Source organism: Orcinus orca, chromosome 14 (assembly GCF_937001465.1).
Source record: "Orcinus orca chromosome 14, mOrcOrc1.1, whole genome shotgun sequence".
Lineage (NCBI taxonomy): Eukaryota > Metazoa > Chordata > Mammalia > Artiodactyla > Delphinidae > Orcinus > Orcinus orca.
Window position 1 is genome coordinate 82,459,460 of NC_064572.1, and position 11,900 is coordinate 82,471,359.

Below are 11,900 nucleotides of genomic sequence, written 5' to 3' on the forward strand. Positions count from 1 at the left end.
TCCTTCCAAGGATCGTGCTCCAGAGAGGGGAGCAGCTGTGAGCCATCACAGCCAAGCCCCAGCAGCTGTGGGATGGGTGTGCCAGTGGGAAATGAGGACCTGGGTGTGGTGTCAGCGGCCCCCACTATGGCTCTGCACACCCGTCCTGTGTAGCATCATCAAACACATGTAAATATGTTGTTCTGTTCACGGGGGCAGGAACTGTGTCTGGTTTTGCTCATTGCTCTCCCTCCAGAGTCTGGTTAAGTCTTTGAGGAACAACTGATCATGAATGACCGTGAGTCAGTGGGTGACCAATGAGACAACAACAAGAGGAATGGAAGGTCTATGGAGAAAGATACTTAGTTTGGATTTTAAAAAGCAAGTTGAAATACCAAAAACATCTAGTGGCTTGTGCCAATTAATGAAATCATTTCAGATAGTTCTAGAGTCACTAAAAAAAAAAAAAAGATATTTATCAAGAAAACCTTAAATCCTCAAAAAATTCAAGGGTGCACTGGGCCCAGCCACAGGCAATCCCCTCTCTATCATATTCTTGGGTGATACCTCCTGGGCATATCTTTCATTTTTCATGTAAGCTAAAAAAAAAAAAAAAAAAAAATCACAAAATTAAATGTCCTCCTCGGGTCAAGGAAATCAATAAACCAAAACATTCAGAAAGGCCAGAGGAGGAAGACTGCCAACCTGAGTGCAGCCGATGACATCAGCCTAATGTCACCTCGGCATCTGTCCTGTTTTTGTGGGTAGGAATGCCAGCCCGGCAACCTCCAAAGATGACTTCTTCTGAAAGAGCCTGATCGAGGGTCTGTAAAAATCTTGATTGTTTGGAAAATTGGGTGCCACAACTTTTGAGAATCAAGCGTCTGATTTGGCAGAAAGATAATATGTTAAGGGAAGAAAAAGTTTTATAAAACATGAGAGGAAAAAGCCATCCAACCCCTCCCTGGAAGCCGGCCATTCATTGCAGGCCTTCCCTCTGCCTGGGCAACCTCTACAGGGCCTCCACGGGCAGCATGGGAGACAGAGTCAGAGGACACAGCCCCACGCACACCCTCAGCCTCACTCCCCTGGGCTGGACCCACGCCCCGTACTCAGCTCTGGGAATCCAATAATGGCCCAGATGTGAGGCAGATGTGCTATCACCGCTGAGACCAACATGTGGGGAACAGATTCCCTGCAGGGAGTGGCAAAGGGACCGAGAAAACAGGCAGGGCACCTGCCACCTTCTCTAGGGAAGACGCACTTCCAGGACATGTGCCTACAAATCTGGTTCCAGCCCCAGGCGGCCAGGTTCTGTCACTGCACCGACCATGTGTGGCCTCGGGGGACCCACCTCACCCCTCTATGCTAATTCCCCTCATCAGTGAAATAAGGAGACATGGTACCTGCCTCGGTGGAAGTTACGGAGAGGAAAGAGATGACATACATCAAAGCACTGAGGGCCGTGCCTGACCTGCAGTGACCTCTGAATAAAAGACAGCCTCCACCTCCTCACCCTTCCTGTTGGTCCCAAGTCCCGACCGTCACAAAGCACCATCCCAGGTGCTGGAAGAGTAACAGCCAACACGTGGAGCACAATTTACAAGGCATTTTCACATAGATTAAAACATTCGATCTTGGCAAATACCCGTCGAGGGCAGGAAGCTTGCTACGAACATTATTCTACAGAGGGGGACACGGAGGCCCAGAGGAGAAGAGACCCACCCGAGGTCACTGACAGAGAGGAGCAGCAGAGCAGGAGCCTGACGCCAGGCCTAGGCCCTTCCCTGCCCCTTCTTCTCGTACAGCGAGAAAGGCAGCATATGGTCTGTACGGATGACAGAAAGAGTGAAGTGGAAATAATGCACAGAGAAGGAGCCGGGACCAAATCAACATCTCCATCTGGGCTGCGTGACAAAACTGAGCTCCTTAAAAGTAGCAAACTGAATTGCCGATGCAGGCCACGTATTCTATTCTGGTCCATGGTGATAAATATCACACTCCTTGATTGACAGGAAACTATTTTTTCCCCTCTCTATACTAGGAGCTTACAGTAGCAACCCCAGAATCCGAAAAAATTCTTTGCTGCATATGTGCATTTTCCCAAGAAATTCCAGCCCTATGGCACCTGTGCTCCCTCTTGTGAAGGACGCAGCCCCGCCCTAAGCTCCTTGCCTGGCTCCTGTGAAGGAACCCGCATGAGGAGGAAGGATGCAAGAAACCAAGCCACTGCAGGTTCTCGGGAGCTCCCCAGAGAAGCAGCCTCGCGGCACCGGGACAGACAATAATTCCGCTTTTCTCAAACACCATGCAACCAAGGAGGACCTTGCAGGCGAACGTGAAAAGCCGAAACAAAAGCAGTTAGAAACCTGTGCTCCCGGGACTTCCCTGGCGGCCCAGTGGTTAAGACTCCAGGTTTCCACTGTAGGTGGCGTGGGTTTGATCCCTGGTCGGTGAACTAAGATCCCGCAGGCTGCGTAGAGCAGCCAAAAAAAAAAAAAAAAAAAATCAGAAACTCGTGCTCCCTGTGTGTGTTAGCAAGAAAAGGATCATGACACAGGGAGGGGACAGCCTGTGTCCTTATCGAGTTCCCAAATCTGAGACCGTCAAGCTCCTGGCAGAAGGAGGTTTCCCAGGGATCTGGTGAAGCCTGAAAAAAAGGGGCTGAGTGGCTGAAGGACGTGCCTGCTTCCGTCAATCAGTGACCTGAATGGTCTGGGCTGGAGATGGAAGCACCAGTGCAGTTTTCTAAGTACTTTTTTAGCAGGGCTGGATCAAAGTCAATCGATCCATCAGCCCGTCCATCAATCAATCAAAAGCCCTCCCCTGCTCCTGCTTGGCTGTGTCTTCCCTGGGAAACTAGCTGATCAGACCGTGTCCTCCTCTGGGCTGGCCTCCTGTGCAGAAGAAAGACCTTGGTCTCGTGCAGAAGACTTGGCCTCCACCCGGGTCCCCAGGGCAGAAGGGAGAGCCACGCCCAGCCTCTGTGCAGCAGCGGTCACCTTCCTGACCTGCAACGAAGCAGGAAGCCCTGAGCCTTTAAAGAGATACCCCGGTAACCACAGCAGGTGGGGTATGCCAGCCCTGCAGGGGGCACTGCTGGGACTTGCTGGTCTCTGTTTGGGTTCTGCCTGGAACCAGCCTGAGACAAGGCCTTGGAGGCTGGAGCGAACGTGAGAGGTGATTTCATGAAGCACAAATGAAGAAGTGGAGGGAGTGAGACGCAGCGAAGGAAACGCCAATAACCCGGGCTGCACTGCTAAGCGGGACCCATCAGGACTCAACGTAGCTGGGGGACCTGAGGACACTGGGTAGGAGCTGCCTCTGACCTGTCCCTCGAAAGACTGCGAGGCTGTGCATCGACCTTCTAACCTCACACCACCTTGGGAAGCTTATTATCATTATTTTTCCCCTGTCACAGCGAGGAATTCGAGGCGTGAAGATGTCATACGTGCCCATGAGTGGCAGAGCCAGACTTTGAATCTCTCTGAATCCTGAAAAAACTATGCCAAACCCTTCCATGCGCCTCTCATGGATCAAGTATTCCATAAAAATCTAGAGTCTTAAATGAAAAGTCTTAAATGAACATTTGAAGGTGTCTTGTGTGGCTCTGACCATCCTACGATACCCAGATCAGTCGTCGATGGGATCCCAGCCAGTTACGAACACTAGCCCTTCCCGTAGCCATCCAAAGCCACCCCAGTTTTATGGGTTTCATGATCCCAGAAAAGCAGTGATGGGGGCAGGGACCTCAGAAGGCCACAGAAGGCAGAGCCATTGCTGGAGGTGCAAAGCCTGAGAGCTCAGGCTCCCTGGCCACCTCAGACATCCAGCGGAGACCCCCACCTCAAAAATCCAGGTTCCAAGGGACTTCCCTGGCAGTCCAGTGGTTAAGACTCCACGCTTCCACTGCGGGGCGCACGGGGTCAGGAACTAAGATCCCACATGCCACGTGGCGTGGCCAGGTTCCAGGGCCCAGGCTGCTGTTGCCACGGGACTGAAGCCACCACCCACCGTGAGGTCTGGCAGCCAGGGATGCCCAGGGCACGCAGGAAACGCGGTGGCTATTTTCAAGAACCACAGCATCCAACCTAGCTTCCCCAAACACGCAAGTGTCTGTCCCTTCATTATCCACGCACAAACCCTGGTTTCTGGAACCATGGGCACAGTCGAGAGGAGATGTGCCAGCGCGAATAGCTGACTTTGGAAAGCGTTTTGGAAACAGAGGTGGTGTCTTAGAAAGCTGCTTGCTGATGTATGTGAGAAGACCTTTTTTATAAAAAGTCCTTTCCCTAGGAATTTTGTAGGGAGTTGGACCAAGCACTTTGGATTTAACTCTTCAAGAGAACATATAATACCATGATATAAAGATTTCTTGTTATTTGTTTAGGCGTGCTGATAGCCTTGTGATTGCTTTTAAAGTATATAGTGAAATATTTACAAACACATTCATCTAATCCTCACACTCCAGCTTTGCCCGGCAGAAGACATTTCCATCTGAAGGCCAAACCTTGCAAGACGCCCTGAAGAGTGTTGCAGCAAAAGCTTAGAAGTGAAGCTCTTTCCAGCAACTAGCTGGCAGCGCTTAACAGAAAGGGCTTTGTTTATAACCAAATATGCTCAAATAACAACTCTTTGATTATCGCCGCCCGCCTGCCCCCCCTCCCCCCCAAGCCGGGGCAACACAGTACAAAGTGCAAACTCTCCAGTTCTGGGCACAGACATACGAACAAACATGGATCGCTGCCCACTCTGCGAATTCCACGGACTCAAGACCATGGACCAAAACCATGGATGCAATGCAGGCACGCGTGTATTCCAACAGAGGTGCGTGCTCCCAGTCCTTGAAGAAAGCAACAAACAAGCAGGAACCCAGAAGTTAAAGGCTACTTCTAACCCAGTGGAGGGGGGAGAACAAAACATCTTCAAATCACCTATTAAGAGTCTTGTTTATTAACTTGGTTGTTTCTTCCTACCACTTGGGAGGGAAAAGGCAAATCAGTTATATAACTGTGGTTTACTTCTCTGTTCCATTTTTTTCTCTACAAAGGGTATGGCTCCAAACCAAGTCCATCAATTTGGAGATGACATGAGAAGTATACCCCAAATCCACTCCCACACCCAGAATGTGGTCCGTCATCTCACTCTTCACCCTGGGATGATGAAAACTGGGGCCAGGAGACTCACTCTTTGGACCTCAAAGCATTCCAACTGCAGGGATCTAGAAAATATTGAATTTGGCTAGAAACAGCTGAATAAATGGAATTAGAGAGAAGCAGCTTGCCAGGTCCCTGTGAAGAAGAACATGCTAGCAATCAGTACTATTTATCCAATGGATAAGCAACCTCGCAAGGTGGTGTGCGCCCGTCAATAGAAACGTGTGAGCCAAGACTTGTGTTGAAGTAAACTTCCAGGGGCTTCCCTGGTGGCGCAATGGTTGGGAATTCGCCTGCCAATGCAGGTGACACGGATTCGAGCCCTGGTCCGGGAGGGCCGTAGAGCAGCTAAGCCCGTGAGCCACAACTGCTAAGGCTGCGCTCTGGAGCCCGTGCTCCACAGCAGGAGAGGCCACTGCAGTGAGAGGCCCGCACACTGTGGCAAAGAGTGGCCCCCGCTCGCCACAACTAGAGAAAAACCCGGGTGTGGCAACAAAGACCCAACACAGCCAAAAATAAAAGAAATAATTTTTTAAAAAAAGTAAACTTCCAGGCCCAAGATGGAGTTGCTCTTACCCGGGGTGCCGCATCAGGAAACAAAACTTAGATAAGCTTCCTGTTCCTAACAACCTTAGTCAGAAATAGTTAGCCAGTTCCCCAACGCCAAGCCAACTCTGGGTCTTCTCACCCCAAACAAAGTGGACTGTGACACCCCAGCCAACCAGATATTTTCTATGTTCTCCTTCCTTGTTCTTTATTCTTTGTCCTATAAAAGCTTCCTGCCTTCCGCCCCATTTTGCCATTCTCCACAAGGAGACTGTCCATTTCATGAAAGTGTTAAAAAAAAGTTTATATCACCTAAATTGTCTTCTTCAATCATTTTTTAACACCGAGCAGCCCACTGTCGGAATCTTGCAATAAACAAGAACTTGCATGCAATGAACACTTAGGTTCCTTGAAGTTCTAAAATTCTGGTAGTTACTGATGTTCACAATGAGGGCCTCAGAAATTTTATGATATTGAGTCCCAGTCCACCACAGAAAAGGATTTCACAGTTCTGTATCCTGATGGTGGTGATGGTTCCATGAATCCATAGATGTGAGACAATGCAGAGAACCACACACACACACACACACACACACACACACACACACACACGAGTGCATGTGAAAACCAGGGAAGGTAACCTAAAAGTTATAAGTATTGTACCAATGTCAATTTCCTACTTTGACATTGTATAGAGCAGTGATTCTCAACCCACTGGTGACAGGTGACAATGTCTAGAGACATTTTTAGTTGTCACAACTTGGGGGAGGGTGCTACCAGCATCTAGTGTGTCAAGGCCAGGGATGCTACTAAACATCCTACAATGCACAAGACAGCCTTCGCCCTGAGACACACGCACGTGCACAGACACACACACACACACACACACAATTGGCCCCAAAATGTCAATACTGCCAAGGTTAAGAAATCCTGTACTGTAGTTCTAAAAGATGTTATCATTGGGGGAAGCTGGGGAAAGAGTATACAGCAGCGGTCCCCAACCTTTTTGACATCAGGGACTAGTTTCATGGAAGACAATTCTTCCACAGACGGGGGGTGGGGGGATGGTTTTGGGATGATTCAAGCGCATTACATTTATTGTGCACTTTACTTCTATTATTATTACATTGTAATATATAATGAAATAATTATGCAACTCACCATAACACAGAATCAGTGGGAGCCCTGAGCTTGTTTTCACTTGCCACTCACTGATAGGGTTTTGGTATGAGTCTGCAAGCAACTGATTATTATGGTCTCTGTGCAGTCAAACGTCTCTGCTAATGACAATCTGTACCTGCAGCCGCTCCCCTAGCATCACAGCCTCAGCTCCACCTCAGATCATCAGGCGTTAGATTCTCATAAAGAGCGCGCAACCTAGATCCCTCGCATGCGCAGTTCACAGCAGGGTTCGCGCTCCTATGAGAATCGAATGCCGCCACTGATCTGACAGGAGGCGGAGCTCAGGCGGTAATGTGAGCGATGGGGAGCGGCTGTAAATACAGATGGAGCTCCACTCGATCGCCCGCCACTCACCTCCTGCTATGCCACCTGGTTCCTAACAGGCCACAGACCAGTACTGGGGACCCCTGGTATACAGGATCTCTCTGCACTATTTCTGCAATTTCCTGTGAGTCTATAATTACTTCCAAATAAAAACTTTAAAAAAATTTAAGATTTCACTCTATTCAGCACATCAGGGCTCTACTTCTCCGGAATCTGTCAGCCACTCGTGGAAGAATGCAATGCTCTCAATTAACCAAAGGATTCAGCTGTCCAAGCCACTTCCAGGAGAATGTCAGCCCATGACATCCATTGCACATTTCTGTGGTAGCATGAAAGAACAGTCAAGGGGCAAGTCAAACTCACACCAAGATCAAATCCCCAATGCCCTTGGCTCCTTAAGTATACCTCCCTATGGGATTCAGACAAGACTCCCTCCTAGACCCTGACGCACAGAACGTCTGCCTTCCATCTTCCCTTGAGCCCAGCCCTTATGCAAGATACCGGCTATCTGGAAAATACTTCATCATCTGCAAAGACAAAGCACATGACAGACTTTTCAATGAGTAGTTACATATGCTTTCGCTTTCTTTTTCTTCTCTAAATCTTACCTCTCACTCCCACCTCAGTGTCTAGACAGTGCCTGGTAGGTAGCAGGCACCATCTACCCAGTCCAGAAGTTCACAGCAAACAGAAACGAATGCTTCTATTATATCACGAGCAGTACATATGTCAAGCCACGCCTTAAGGGGGGCAAAATCATCTCCTCTTACTGCAATTTAACTGCACAAACTATCACTGACCCCCCCTAATCAAAGTCAGTCTTAACCAAGCTCCCCCACTTGGGGTCCAGGATAAAGGGTTCCAGTGGTCAAGTGCCATAAAAGGCGGGATGGGGAGAACAGCCTTGAAAGTGTTTGACCAAGGTCACACTTTTTTTGTCGGAGTCGGGGAGCTCTGAAAAGCCCCACACAATTTATTAGAAACACACACTCCAGGCAGGAGGCCTGGAGGCAGCTCTCCAGAAGCTGAGTCTCTGAAATTTCCAGGGCCCTGTTTTTATTTTGGGGAATCAGCAATGCAGCCCTCAACACACCTGCAATAATCTTCTCCAAGCCGCCAACTTTGGTGCTTTCCAGGAGGGCAGGGCCGGGGCTGTCTTGCGCTCCCCTCCCCCCAGGACCTCACCCAGCATCTGATGTTGGAAAGGTTCTCCGTAAGGACCTGCGGAATTATGAAGAACTCACAGAAGGGCTAGCACAACCACGAGCTGACACACTGCAAGCTTTTGTTGAAAAGCTCATCAAACAGCTGACAAGTAAGGTAGCAGGCACTAGTCGTCTTGGGCAGATAGAGATGCTGAGGTCCGGGAAGCAGAGCGCTGAGCCCCAGACCCGGGCGTTAAGTGCAGTCCTCACACTCTCAGTCTGCGGCTTCTTCCATGCTCCCCTTGCCGTCCCCCCAGTAAATACCAGAACCTAACAAATGTGTCTCCCACCCACCTCTCCCAACCACGCCCAGCGCTGTGCTAACCACATAGCAGATACTAAAAAAACAAAAACACATGCCAGCTTGATTCAAACTACCAAACAAAAAAGGTCTTGAGTTAAAAGCACAGGAGAAGGGCTTTCAAATCTCCCACGCCAGCGAGTGACCCTAAGCAGCTTGCCTATGTGGTCAGAGCCTCAGTTTCCTCATCTGTCAAGTCACAAGAATACCCACCCCTCAGAGCCCCTGAAAGAATGAATGAGACGGCTGCCCGTAAATCTCCTAATAAAGTCGCAGCGGATGGTCTACAAATATGAGTGTCTTTTCCCAGCTCCTATTCCTGTTACACAACTCACAGAACTGCCTGCAGATGTACAGAGTCGCCCACAGACTGAAATATGGCAGGACTCCCCCTCCAGGTAAGTGCAAAGGAGCTGCTGAGATGGGCCCACACACTCAAGAGTTCTGGGCCGCCATCTCCACTCCTTCCCCACTGCCTCGCTGCTATCTCTTGTGAACAGTTTAACCAAACAAAGGTGATGCCTTTCATGCCAGGAGCTGTGTAATGGTGCCACTGGCATGTATCTCCTTTCAAGGAAGGCCGTTACAAGGCCGGAGAATTTGGCCACAATCCTGCCTCATGCCTCAATCTTTAAATACTAGGACCGCAGCCCTCTGCAATTTCAGCAAAGAACATTTGGGACAATGAAGAGAAAGTCCCCCTTCTCAAGGAGTGTAAGAAACTAAATGGAAGTCATTTCCCCAAGACGGGGCAGGCAGAAAGTGGGGATGCAACTGAGAAGGCTGGAAGAGACGGCTGGCCTCAGGCGCCACTGGGCTTCCCTAACCCCTCCTCCGGCACAGGAGTCCAGCTGCAGCCCAAGGCTCCCCGACAGAGGCTCTGCCATCCTGCCCCTACTGGACAGAGGATTCAAGGGACCCACAGAAAGTAGGAGGGAGGGGGCCGAGAGGGGACCCTGCCTGGGGAAAGGCCCGCCGCTGAGCTCTCCCCAGAAGGCCACGGTGCCGAAACAGACCAACTAGTCACATTGCCAAGTAGGAAATTCACTCTCAAGAAAACGCCCTGGGAGAAGACTGAAAAAGTAGGCAGAGTAGGAAGAAGTGTCCGGCAGAAAGATCCTTTGCCCAGGAAATTTCAAACTTGGGGCATTGGAACCAGCTCCCCAGGCAGCTTCCCAACTGCACAGTCTGTCTCCACCTGAGAGGGGACCGCCGGTCAGGTTTAAGTTCCAGGGCGCTCAGAGGGGCCCGCGGGATGCGCAGTGCAGTGGCTAGGAAGGGGGTGGGGGGCAGCGATGGGGAGGTTCACCGGTCTCTCATCCCAGACACACGGACTGCGAAGCCAGCGGTCGCCTCAGACCCGGCGGGCCACCGCTGGGACAGGCGCACAGCCACGGGCGCCCCCTCGGGCCGCGCAGCGCAGAAAGTTACTTACCTGGCGGAGGCGTCTCCGGACCCAACTTCTCCCTCTTGGGAGCTTTCTTGGGCTTGGTCGCCTTCTTGGGCGCCCTGGGCTCGGACGCGCGCAGCTTCCGCTCCTCCTCGCCGGGCCCCGCGGGCAGCGGCGGCGAGAAGGGCTCGGGCTCCAGGCGCGCGTAGTAAGGCTCCCGGCTCCAAATCTCTTGCACGTAGTAGTCGGGGTCCTCGACGGCTGCGCCCTGGGCCGCGGTCCCTGCCAGGGCCACCGCCAGCAGCGCGAGAGCCAGCGCCAGCGCGGCTGCCCCCCGGCGGGCCATGCCCGCTCCTCCCCGCGCCCGGGGCAGGGTCACGGTCGCCGGGAGCGCCGGGCGGGCGGCGGGCGCGGACAGCGGCGCAGGGCAGGGGCGCCGGCCTCAACAGCGGGGCGCACGGGACGCGGAGACAGACGGCCGGCCGGCGGCGCATGTGACCCGCTCTCCGGGCTGGGCTGGGCTGGGCTGGGTTGGGCTGGGCCGGGCCGGGGCGGGCAGGGGCGCGCCCAGACGCGGGGCGGGCGCAGGGGGGCCGGCCCCGCCCTTCCCTCCTCCCTCCCCTTCCGGCCGACCCCGCGGTGGCGGGCCCTTGGAGCCGGGTGTCGGGAGCCCCCTCCACCCCATCTACTGTCTCCAAACCTCCCCCTTTGCCCGCACTCCCGAAGCCGGCCAGAGCTGGGCGCCTGCTTCCCCAGAGACTCGAAGGAGTTTCCATCTAGAAGGAACCTCGAGCCGTTTTACAGGTTGGGGAACCGTGACCCGCGATGAGAAAGGATCGGCCCAAGGTCCTAAAGCAAATTAGAGCCCGAAGCCTAGTCTCCAGCTCTCCTGACCCCTACCCCGTCCCTGGCTCCACATCAGACACGGGTTCCCCACCGGCCAGACAGACCTTTCCTCAACCTGACCATGATCCTATTTCAGGAACTATGAATGAGGAACCCAGGTCCCCAGGGCTCCGAGGAGTAAAGTGTCGGGGAGGAGAGGGGCGGAGCCCTGCTCCTGACTGAGAAGGGACCCTGTTGGGTGAGGAGAGAAGAGGAGTCATCCTCCAGCTGACGTCCTGGCGGTCACAGGGCGCATTTCGTTCATCCGATGAGGAGGTTCCTGTCTTCAGGGCAGGGAGCTCACACTACCTTTTGAAAAAGTAGCTTATGTTCTTGGAAAACTCTGTGTTCATCTTTCAGGCTGGGATGTTGGGGAAATGGGGCCTGCATTGGTTTTCTATTGCTGCTATAACAGATTACGACAAATTTAGTGGTTTAAAGCAACACATACTTATTATGGTACAGGTCTGCAGGCTAGAAGTCTGAGCGGGGGTCACCAGGCTAAAATCCAGACTTCGATCACCAGGCTGCATTCCCCGGTGGGGCCTCTGGGGAAGAATCTTCCAGGCTCACACAGGTGTTGGCTGAGGTGAGTTCCCGGAGGTGGTAGCCTTGAGGTCCCCTTTACTGGCCGGCCATCAGACTGGCCAGTCTTCACTCCCAGGTGCTGCTGTGTTCCTTCTCTTGCTGGCCATGAGGCGTTGCCGGCAGCCTCTCTCTGGTCCTGTATGGGGCCTCTACATCACAGAGCCAGCGCTGGCATGTTGAGTCCCTCCAGTGGCTTCAAATCTCTCCCCTTCTGCCAAATCTTCCCTCTTCCCAGCTGGGGAAAATTCTCTACTCCTGGATCGGATGGACCCACCCAAATAATTCAGGATAATCCCCTTCTCGTAAGGTGGTGACCTCCATCACATCTGCAAAGGCCATTTTGC

The 11,900-nt window shown here is 52.3% G+C and overlaps 1 protein-coding gene across 6 annotated transcripts in view; it reads right to left on the bottom strand.

Moving 5' to 3' along the window:
* The window catches only part of CPXM2 (carboxypeptidase X, M14 family member 2), a 156,100-nt gene extending 145,358 nt beyond the window's left edge, over window positions 1–10,742 (bottom strand). For 4 of the 6 annotated variants that reach the window (XM_049696772.1, XM_033420813.2, XM_033420812.2 and 1 more), the window contains exon 1: window positions 10,129–10,610. In XM_049696772.1, coding sequence (XP_049552729.1) covers window positions 10,129–10,429 — 301 coding nt within the window. In that variant the 5' untranslated portion in view covers window positions 10,430–10,610. Of the gene's footprint in view, window positions 1–10,128 lie in introns of all 6 variants that reach the window. The other 2 variants (XM_004265736.2, XM_033420814.2) reach the window with 2 other exon arrangements.
* Between the last annotated feature and the right edge of the window lie 1,158 nt (window positions 10,743–11,900).